At 37.5% G+C, this 12,245-nt stretch overlaps 1 protein-coding gene across 1 annotated transcript in view; it reads right to left on the bottom strand.

Annotated features, from left to right (window-relative positions):
* The window catches only part of prtga (protogenin homolog a (Gallus gallus)), a 29,116-nt gene extending 22,732 nt beyond the window's left edge, over positions 1–6,384 (bottom strand). Inside the window, exons 1-2 of the mRNA XM_020625862.2 lie at positions 6,318–6,384; positions 4,453–4,755 (exon numbers count right to left, since the gene is read on the bottom strand). Coding sequence (XP_020481518.2) covers positions 4,453–4,755; positions 6,318–6,384 — 370 coding nt within the window. The remainder of the gene's footprint in view (positions 1–4,452; positions 4,756–6,317) is intronic.
* Between the last annotated feature and the right edge of the window lie 5,861 nt (positions 6,385–12,245).

Here is a 12,245-nt window from a genome sequence, read left to right as displayed (position 1 = left end):
TGAGTTATTTTGTTCTTTGTATAGATCTACATCAGACCTCAACAAGGCTTTTTTAAGCTCTAAAATGTTAAACCAATACAATAAAGTCATTTTAACCTGGGTTTATCAATATGACATGTAGCTTGTTCAACTGTGTGGATGGAAATGATCCAACCGCCCCCAACACAACCCAACCTCCATGCAGGGTCCAATCTCTTAGAGAGACATTAAAATTGATCATACTCTCCTAATCCTGCAGGCTGACATTAAATTGACGACCCCCAGCATCATGGAGAGACCTGTAAAAAAAACATCACTGAAACAGTGAAACAGCCTTGTAAAGTTTAACATGTATTCCTCTTGTGGTTCTTACTCCTAAAGTGAGAATGGGTTCAATGCAAGGTTATGCCAAACTAAGTTATCTTAACTCTTAATCATGTCAAATTAATCATTATTTAATGAGTGATGGCTCCTTAACAGTGTTCAGTGACCCCCATTGAACATAAATAAAAGCCTCTGGAAAAAAAAGCTGACTGATAAGCAAGAAGGAGAAGAATGCAGAGCTACAAAATACCCACAAATCAATCACGAGCTGGATGGCAGATGTGCTGCTTCTACACGCGGCCTGCAGGACAGTCAAGTGACCACTAGCCTGGCTAAACAAAGAACCATTCCGATGAGCAGCGTGACCTCTCAAAACACCGCCTGGGTAGTGGGGGAGCGGTGTTGGAAGAAGCATTCATCCTCCCTCCTCCCTCCTCCCTCCTCCAATCCCTTATCTCTGCCACAAAGTTTTCCAATCATTCAACAGCAGCCCTCCACTCAGCACACAAAGTGGATTCATTGTCTTTAATCTCCATATCAGCACATGGAGTTGAAAAAAGTCAATCTGTAAAGAGCCACATTCTGGTTATTAACAAAGTTTCATCCTTTTTCATTGAGTTTCATATAAATAAGAAGTTGTCAGATAAAAGAAAAGTAATGTTATAAACGACAGATAAGAAAGATGCTCATAACCACCAAAGTAGACTTATGGATGAGCATTGTAGCAACTGATAAATCAGGATGAGAATCCAGTATAATTTTAAGAAAGATTTAAGTCCCATGCTCTGTCTCACTGCCCTCTATCTATTGAACAATTTAAAGAGACCTTTGACCCCTGGGCCTGCCGTTCAGGGGTACCATGGTAACCTTTCGTGTCCAGCAGAGGAGAAAAACAAGATTCCAGGCTTTGATTTGTTTCACTTAAGGCCATTTTCTTTCATACACCCCACAGCTCACACTGTGAGACGTTTACTTTCTTCTTATTGGGTTTCTAATTGTGCCCATCCAGACTCCCTCCTTAGCAACTTCAAATGTCGCTGTGGTCCAGGCCCTATAGCTGCCAAAGGACACACTAGTTTGAGTTAAAGTTCAGCAGCAGCTCCTTCATTTAAAGCTCTATATTTCTCTCAGCATTTAAAAAAGAAAATTACCTATAGTATAAGATGTATAACATCTGTGTCTAACAGAATGACCACAGTGACAAAAAACAGACTAAAGCTGCAACATACGATGCCATTATAATGCTCCGGCATATATTTTATAGTCAGAAGCTTTAGGTTGTCATAATAATTGTACAAGATCACCTAAAATATATGCAGGATTTCTTCAGTAGCCGTTAAAGCAATCCTCCAGCACAGGCCCAAGAATTGACTTCATACTCAGTTGGCATAGTGTCCTCATTAAGACTGCTCCTGGAGTTTCATTTCTATCAACTATCAACATGTCGGAATCCAGCATGGAGGCCACAATGTATCCTACAACTACAAGTTGATGAAAATCAGAAGTTTTCCACGCTTTACATGCTTTGGGTACCTGCGGTATAACATGGTCTTAATGTCTAAAAAAAAAAAGGAAGCCATCTCTGGGGGCAATCTCTCTACTGAAATCCCCATCAATCTAAAGTCTATTGACACAAGTCACATGGTGAGGCTCATGTGTCACATTCCTTTTCATCATGGCCAAATCCCTTCTCACCTTTGTGCTTCAGCAACACAATGTTTAAGGTTACCCTCCTTCATTGTCATGTAGGGCTGGGAATCTTTGGGTGTCTCACGGTTCGATTTGATTTTGATTCTTGGGGGTCACGATTTTGATTCAGAATCGATTTTCGATTCAAAAAGATTCTGGAGTCATTGATCCATGGAGTCAAAGTCTATTTATGAATGAGACGAGTACATACTGCAGGATCTACCCCAGTCATCTGTGAGACTGAATTTCTTGTTGCTCTATTTGGCATTCTACTGAGTTAAAGAGGTAGCCTTAGCACTTATCAGGGAGTGACTGATTAGCACAAAAAAATAATAGAAAAAAATAATATATATTATATATAACAATTTTTGGAAGTTATGATTTTAAATCTTAGAAGAGAAGAATCTTGAGTTTTACATAAAACATTTTCCCCCACCTCTATTGTCATCACACCATCCAAAACGAAGAGCAGCAGATCCAGAGCAACATGTGAGTGTAAAGTATTAAAATCATCATCACCATCCCTGCACTTAGGATTGTGAATCTGTCACTTCTGAACTTTTAAAGAATACAACTTCAGGAAAAGGGAAACGTAGCATGGATGACAATTGACAAAGAGGGATAACTCATCTCTTCTGAGAAGAAGATCAAAGATATTTTCATGCACAGCCTTTCCCCGGTTAAATATATCAAAGTAAATGACCACATATTGTCAGATCTCTAGGCAGACTCTCTTACAAAAGACAGGTCATATTAAACACCTATACTGTTGAAGCAGGACTGTGATTTTACAATCCAAATGTATCCTCAAATCAACTCAGATATTATACTCTTAGAATAAAAGTAATTAGCCATGCAGTGTTGAACAGGTCCAGCTGTTCCGTCCACTGATACGAGAAAGAACAATTGCCCCCAAAGAAGCCCTATTCTTTTGCGAGCAGGGGGGTTAATATGGACAAAAACAGTCAGTGTGAAAAGCTTTTCACTCTTTCACCACAGTAGTTAGGCAGAAAGCAATTGTGTACAAAGCCTCCAGCCCCTACTGACCTGGTGAGGGCTGCAATAAAGTTTGGTCATTTAGACACTCAGGGTAAAGGCAGTGGTACTGGGAAAGGGCAATTCTCATTTGTGTGTGTGTGTGTGTGTGTGTGTGTGTAGACGTGTGTCTTGCAACAACCCCCACTGCTACCTCTGTGTCCTTCAACTGAGCATTTCTCAGGTATGTGCAAACTTTATGAGCTTCCAGATAGACTCTCAAGCAGGTCTAAGTGCCATTTTAAACAAACTAGTAAAGCTTACTGGCAGCCTTTACCACCTCTAAACTTCAAACTATAACGCACTCTTTTAATTAATACGACTATTTATGTGATTCAAGCTCCAGGATCAATCTGTATTACAGCTGTCATCTCCAGCAAAGAGCACTGCAAATACAGCCTCATAAAAAAGTCATGTTAACTATCGAGGTAAGCTTTTATGTCACTCACAATAGTTGCTCTCGATTTGTCCACACATTTTATTAATCCAAAAAGAATCATTTCAAAAATGCCATAAGATTTAATAAGCTCTTAGTGCTGAAGAAGTGACTAATGGTTGTCTCAGAATCTGCAATCATTTTTGTTTTTAAAACAGTAACTCATTAAAAGTGATCTCCAGTAACTCAGAATGACATTTCTGAACTTTTTTTGGATAAATGAATCTCCCGTTGAGGAATTACACAGGAACAAGGACTGCCATACCAGATCAACACACGCACAAAAGCCTCACTAAATTAATTAGAAAATAGATTTCAGCATCTTTCCTTGAATGATAAAAATGCATGCTTAAGCACTGATGGGAATGCTGATAAAAGGTCAACATACATTCTGCAAAAGTGGCACAGCAAGATGCATGTCCTGTGGTGTAGGAGGAGGGGATATAAGGTCCCAAAAGACCAACTCTGCCTGGAGCTTCTCTACCCCCCTTTAAAATATGAGGCCAGCTCTCATGGCACAAGGGGGGGGGGGGAAAGCATTCCAAAAGAACAATTCCTCAAGCGAGCAGGGTGCAATAACATGAAAGCCTCAGCCTGTGAATAAGGGTCATCTGCTCTTTAGCTTTGGAGCGGCAGTATCCTGGACAGCTCCTAACCTTTCAAATCTACCGCTCCTTCATTAACACACCAATGGGCATCTTCGCCCTCCAAAAAACACAACCTTCTGGGCTTTTACTTGAATACATTCTTCCTCTTCCTCCTCTGATACTACCAAAGATGGTAGGAATGCAACACTAAGCAGCGATTAATAAATGTTTAAAAGTGCACATCTCCATGAGTGATTTATGCTTTTGAATCTCACCCAGTAATTTAACCAGCGCAAGACACTATAGCTAAAGGCCTGAACACGATCATAGCTGAGTAGCTCATCACGTCACATGTTCTCCACTTTGTTGCCATTCACAATGTTATTCCAGCATGATACTCACTTGCGATTGTAAGACGGGCTTTCTGGCTCAGGATAGCTCCATACTTGTTCTGAGCGAGGCACTGATAGAGCCCTTCATCTGATTTGTCTCCTCTTCTGTTCTCCACCTCTGAAATAAAAAGGGAGCCGTTCGCGAGCAGGTACACCCGTTCGTTCTCCAAAACTTTTACTCCATTTTTGAGCCACCTGACGTCGATGGGTGACTCTCCATGTGCCTGACAGTCAAAAATAACCGCTTCCTTCCGCATGACAGTGACATCACGGGGCTCCTTGATGAAAAATAACTCACTAAAGCATAAAACACCTGAAAAAGAAAGAAAGAAATGCATATGAGGAGTGAGCATGGTTATCAACATGGGGCTGTCAGTAAGGGCGAGGAACAAGGCCCAAAAACATGTCCAGAAAGGGAACACACATTTTCTACTCTGATCTAACTTCTGGCATTAAAGGTGAGTTTTAAACTGGTCTGAATGTGTGAGAAAGTAGTGAAATATATCTGAGGCTGAAGTCTCGGATGGATTCATGTGCGACGCAGATTAAAAGTCACTACAAAGCTGGATAATCACATCAGAGAGGGTTGGAGGCCCGCCAGCATGAGATCTAGTGTCCTGTACAGTAATCAAATTATAGAGTCATAGAGTCTTTCTGCTCCACTTTAATCCAATTAGGTATGGCTCATAAAGTCACTAGCTGAAGGTGAAACAGTTGATCCTGTCCATCCCTTTGGTGTACACAAAAGCCTATTACTGATCTCTCAGCATGAGCTTTTACATAATGTTACATTAATGTGACCTTTCTGGACTGAATCAGAATTAGAATCAGCTTTATTGGCCATGTATGCTTACACACACGAGGGATTTGGATTCAGTGAACTGTGCTCTCTATGTACAAAAGTACAACATTAAATATAAACTTAAATAAGCAAAGACTATACAAGGCTAAATAAGACAATCGTGCAGTGGTGAGTAGTGCAAACATGCTGAGATGAGCTTGATAGTAAATATGTAATTATGGAACAGATGGGTAATATATATATATATATATTTATAGAGAGAGAGAGAGAGTGTGTGTTTCATCCCCTAAATACTTTGATTGAATATATCTGTAGCATATTTGCGGGTTACTCAGCTAATGTCAAAGCAATTACAGACAACCTACAACTTTGTGATCTTAATGGACATCACAACCTTTTCAAGTGCCAGGTTTTTTTTTCCCAAATCAAAGACAGCAACCACACATGAATCCTGGCCACAGTATCTTTCCTGAGCCATTTGTTTTTGTCCAGCTCTGTTTGACATGAGATGTATTGAATTGTTGTAATCTGTTCTCCAGTTTCTAAACCCTGAGCACACTGTTGTTTGTAACGCTCTACACGGTCCATATTGTCACTTTACTCCTGTCTGATCTGCCCTGAAAACTAACCTATATAACTATTAAAAACATAAAAGTATCTCACACATTATTCGCTATCCACACCATTTCAATGGCTTCTATTTTGTCTGTTTAACATGAAGCCTACAGCAGGCTAGATAAATAAAAAAATTGATAGTGTTCAAATGGAAATGGCTATAGTTATGAAGGGGTTAAAACAAATAAGACATGCATGACTTTGGAAGTTCAGAAATTGAACATGTTAAATGTACAAATTTAAAAAAAGAAATGCTTAAACTTTAATATTGTAATTCGTGTTTCAGGTTTTAGGTCAAATCTGGTGTTCATAGCTAAATATCAATACCATTTAGTTAACCCTTTAAATGACAGAGAGGAGCTTTAACCTCAGATCTGTCTAACGTGGACACAGTCTCTCACAGTGATGCACCAAACACTAGAAGTCAAACGACAGATCATTTGAAAAACGCTTCTTACCTGATATTGGAAGAAAAACGAGAAAGAACAGCAAGCGCTGATATAATTTCCTTTTGACGAGCGCCATTTACATGAATTGTCAAAGCATGCTCGCTACTCTCTCATAGTTGTTTCCTCCAGATGAACTGGGCAGCTACTGAGGTGGAGGAGGGCTGGTGCTGGTTTCCCTCCTCTAGGATGGGACATCGGTCGATTCATCCCGTCTGTGCGAGGCTTCAATGAAACTTTTTGTCCAACGCCACCTAGTGCACAGAAAGGGCAAATATGTCAAATGGTCCTGCTAAATTCAAAACATCCCTGATCAGGTGTGGTGCGAAACGGATGGAGCTATCACTTATTTGATCCTGTAGTTAAGAAGCTAAAACTTAATTTATATAAGCATTGAAAACGTACAATGATGAGTGATGAGTGATTTTGGTTATGTAGGTTTTATGGTATCATATATGATATTGTCTGATTTATGTTTAATAGTGTTGCCTATCATATATATTTATGTAGCCTATTGTAAGTATGTAGGTATTTAAGCAATTTATATCACTATTGTGGTAGAGTAAACAATACACACACTCATAATAATAATTTATAATACCTTTTATTGGTCAAGTATGAGGGCACAGGTGTACGCGGGATCTTACTCCAGCTTTATATGACTCTCCTGTACAGACAAATTGACACACTACACTTAACACTAGGACAGGTTGGGCAAAAACATAGAAGAAATACTTGAACACTTAAACTATAATAGTAGCCGACCAAAAAAAACTACACAAAGGCCTGTAGATACAATATATTACAAAAGTATTAATCTATAAGCCTAAATACACAGCAACAGTTATGGAAACAATAGTGCAGTGGAGATTGCAAAGATGCTTTAATAAATGCTGTTATAAATAAGGTTGCTATACAACTGGAGGATGGTGTTTCATATATTTAGTGAACAATGCTTATCTGGGCCATTCTATTGAATTGGTTCAAAGTCAGGTTGGAAATATTTTGAGTTTTATTCCCAAATTTCTTTCCCTATATCTATTGTATCATATCTGAAGTACACATATAGTAGAACAGTCAAATTTGATATTGTATTTTTAGACTGTTTTAGAATGTATTTCCTCTCCCCAAATGTGTCACTACCGAAACATAGTATTAAACTATGATAAAAACAATATTATGTTAACCTGTTAATATTATGTTTACTTCCCTTATGTGAAAATTATTTTTACAAATTTTTATTGAAGGTTTTCACAATTTTAATATAATATTAAATATATATAATATTAATAATATTAATATATATATATATATATATATAACACTACAAAGAAAATACTGGTCACTACCGAAACACTGGGTGTTTTAAAAAAAAAGAAGAGAGAGAGAGAGAGAGATATATATATATATATATATATATATATATATATATATATATATATATATCTTCTTTTTTTTTAAAACACCCAGTGTTTCGGTAGTGACCAGTATTTTCTTTGTAGTGTTTTATCATATTCCCTCAACCTTATTCATTAATTTCATAACATGCCTGATTACACACAAATGTTTAGTGGTCAATAAAATAATAATTTTTTGAGGAAAAATGTTCATCCATGACCATTTATTGTATAAATATTACTTATCAATTGCTTATTTGTTGTAAATAGATGATTGAAATGATGATACTTATAGAAACTCACTGATTCTAAGACTTTGGAACACATTTATTTCAAAATGATGAGATTTAACTACTAACCAGTCCATTTTGTCACTAGCGAAATGATAATGTCACTACCGAACTTGACCATATGATTCGATAGTGACTGTTTCGGTAGTGACAATTCTACCTAATTTTGAGCATAATTAAAGAATGCTAGCAAGCACATGGCTAGCAAACACATCTTTGAAGAGTTGTACACCCACAGAAACATAATAATTTACATAAAACCCCCAAAAAATTTACATAATTGAAGAGAATGTGTGTTTGGTAGTGACAATTTTTAAAGTTACACACTGATTTTCAGACTTTGGGAATACATTTCTTTATGGGAAATTATGGGATTTAGCTAATTTTCATGCAGTCATGGGGGACAGAGATGCAATGTCACTTCCTGGTCAAAAATTCAGGGGTGTGTCTTAAATCTGGGCTCAGCCAAGCCACTAAAACTCTTGTGTTTCGGTAGTGACATGAAAACAAGGGACATGATTTTTTGAGCATAGTTTTTTAATTTAAGAATTAAACCCACAATAAATCTAAGTCTTTCAACCTTTGTTTAAACTTAATCATAAAGATCTTTTAAATTACACCATTGAAACAAATCTAAAAAATGTTTTAAGTGGTATTTACGTAAATTGAAATTAAGGGGTTAGGATTGGGGACAGCTACTTCTCAATAGAAAGTACCATATAAATGATAATCTTTTATTTATTTAGCTAATCATTATCTCATTTAATGCCCTGGGTTTAAATAGTTCATAATATAATCTCAGTAAATATCCATGTCTGAATACTTAATTGTTTGCGTAAAGCTTTTCTTTTTTGGGATGGGACTGCACTTTGAACTAATATGGCAGAATTCCCCATCTCCATTTGACATTCTTCTTGTATCCTTCCAGCCAATGAATCAAAAATCAAAGACAAAAACCTTCTTTGGAATCATTCTTCTTTGTTTAACTGATTTTCAAAATAGCACTCAATTGATATTATTTGATCAATCATCTAATCAACTAATTGTTGCAGCCTTCATATATATCTGCTCTCACTTACCCGTTTCCTGTAATTTTCTGTTTATATACAAATCCACCAGCTGTATTTTCAAATCCTCTGTACTAGACAGGACCAGACGTGTAGTTGTAAAGTATCCATATGAAGGACCATGCAGGTTTTTCAACTAGAATGAATAACATTTATTTTGGGCCTCTTTACATGAGAGAAGATTTGGACAAACCTCTCCAATAGATGGCCCGTCTTTCGGTCTTGTGTTGTATTCATTGTGAAACCAATATATTGCCATAATGATTCCTCATAGAACACACAGCAATATAGTTAAAATTATACCATTTTACTCAAAATTTGTTGTTTCAGTTGAACATTTTTTTATACATACCCACGTCTACATCATCAGTGGCATACTTTGTTTATGAACAAGTTTTAAACTGCATGCTTTCTAAAAGATCGTCAAAACTTCTGTACACCAGATCTCTTGATGATTATGTACATTTTCTACCAATGGGACTTCAGCGCTGTAAACCTGATATTTAGTCTCGCTCACTTTTCCTAACCCTTTGCTTTATCGATACAAGTGTGCTGCTGTATTGATGAGAGCTTATCCCTCAATATCAGAGACAAACAGCACACCAAATGTTCTCAGCTGACAAAAAAAAAAAAAGATGTCAATGGAAATGAGTTTGTCCCTTGTCCTCTTTGACTGGGTCCTGCACTTACAAGGAGGCATCGATAGGAGCAGGACAGCTGCTGTGTCAATGTCGATATTGATCTGATGTCCATCACTTATTGTTCAGAGTGATCAAACCCCCTTCCTCCCACGGTCCTCAGCCCCTCCCTCTTGGACCTTTATTCAGCAGCAGGAGTGCAGCCCAGCTGTGATGTCCACAGGAAAAGTGCTGAGTCAGTCAAGGAAAAATTGTATTATGTTATGAAATAAAACAGAAGTATGATTCATTTTTTATTTTTACATTTAGAAAAATCACCTCAGTTCAGATTTTGCACAACATTAACAATACAAATACAACAATAGCGTCAATATATAAGACAAGAACATACAACACTTAAAAGACCGGTTTTATTAAGATGTGTCGATGGTTTATTTATAATGTTATGCACTTTGATATAAGACATTTATAAAAGATAAATGGTATAAAAGGTTTCCATAAAAGGTTTCCATGATAATAGATCAAAACAACAGATTTTAGAAGGTTGATTTTTGTGATTGTTTCTCAAAACCTCTTTGAAAGAGAAACTTTGGATGTCATCTTCTCCTGAATTGGAAACAAAGAGGCAGACAACTCATTTAGTCTGTATTTAGCTGTATTTTGTCAAGACAATCAGACACATATTGTAAAAAAAAATCTGTATAAACTGTCCCTCACACAAGATCCCTTTATGTTTTCTGCATGATATCAAACCTCTTCAAACATATTAAAATGACCTTATCTGCCACACTATCTTCTTTCTAAAAATAATACATGCCCTTCCTAACAGGAAGGCTCGTTAAGTTTCCCTGTAAAAAACAACAACAACCTCTTATACTATTACATAAAAACATACTCATAATACTTGTTTACCACTTGAAAGCAGGATGTACTCTCCTCTCTTACATAATGTGAGAAAGTTATGCTCAGTGAGGCTCTCCCCAGGGTGTTTAAATAATCAAAACCTTGGTTTTGACACCTGCCAGTACGGCAGAGTTTGTGGGTGGAGTGATAGTGGGCCTGAATCTGAACTCTGCTCGAGCTCTGAGGTCTGATCGATGGAGTAGAAGTCATTATCAGGTTATGAATGTCAGCAGGGTTGTGGGTAAAGGGGGACTCGCTCTCATTGGTCAGCGAGGGTCCCCCTGCTATCACACATACCCATCCCCACTGACCCCAGGAGTGTCCAAATGGACGGCCTGAATCCTGTGTGACCTTTCCCCTGACCCCTGTGTTGGGAGGGTTTTTTCTTAGTGCCTCAGCAGGGGGGTTGTGGATAAATAAGGACTGAATCACACAAAAGGCTCCGACCACAGAGATGAGAACTTTCCACCGACTCTACTCTTGTTAACAGCTAACACATCATATGAGTAACATACTTTAGACCCAGAAAAGATCTCTGATTAATTAACTTGACTTAGACAGGTTCTTAGGTCTGCTCTCTAAAATATGGTTAAAATGAATTCTGTCTGTTTGAACTACACAGACAAAGATTCCAATGTAACCCATGAAGGATTGGGCGCCGATAACCTAGTGGATAGTGCATGCCCCATGTATGGAGGATTTCCTCCAAGCGGGAAGCGCGGGGCTCGAATCTGGCTTGTGGCTCCCTTTCTGCATGTCAGTCCCCAATCGTCTCTCTCTCTCAATTTCTGACTCTATCCACTGTCCTGAAAAATAAAGGCATAAAAAGCCCAAAAACAAACAAACATGAAGGACAGACAAAAGTTGGACCAGAAAACACAACCTTCATGTTATTTATTGTTGTTTTGTGAAAACGTCGTACATGGAGGTTTGAAACGGCTTTAAGCTTATTGGTATGGTATGTTTACATCAATATTTTTCTTCGAAAATCATTTGAAACTGACCTATTTTGTTATTCAGACAGAAGTAAAAGTTAGTTGACATCCTTCAGTAAGAATACAGTGTGTTATAGCTCCCCTAGTTGGACCAGTTTGGTACTACAATCACTGAACATGTTGAGATCCTGTGTGACATACAAAGAGAAACAATATGTCTCTGGATTATATTTTAAAACTTAAAGATATATTTTAAAATGGCACATGTTCTTTAACACCAAAGTTTTCAGATTAACGCTTTCTCCCAGACAAGGCAACATAAGGCACAATTATGAAAAGAGCGGCATTCATACATAGAGCAATTAAAAGAGCTTTTTACTGTTAGAAAACAGAGCATTGAGATAAACTATTAATACAAAACATTAATATAAAGAAAAAGCCCAACAATACAAAATAGATAAAACTATAAGATACATTTAAAAGCAACTGAACTGAGATATTTAATTGGAACATTGATTAACACACAATTTCAAGACCTGTTTTAAAGGAGGTGACACATTGATAGAGCCTCAAGTTCTCAGGCCGCTTGCTGAACAGTTGAGGAGCGAAGAAACTAAAAGCTGCATCACCCTGCCTGGTTCTGGTCAATGATGGGTAAACCTGTCCTGGAGGACCTGAGGGGTCCTAATGCCTCATGACAGACTAGAAGA

Source organism: Labrus bergylta, chromosome 3 (assembly GCF_963930695.1).
Source record: "Labrus bergylta chromosome 3, fLabBer1.1, whole genome shotgun sequence".
Taxonomy (NCBI): domain Eukaryota; kingdom Metazoa; phylum Chordata; class Actinopteri; order Labriformes; family Labridae; genus Labrus; species Labrus bergylta.
The sequence above is the reverse complement of the archived record's forward strand: the minus strand, read 5'-3'. Positions and strand labels throughout refer to the sequence as shown.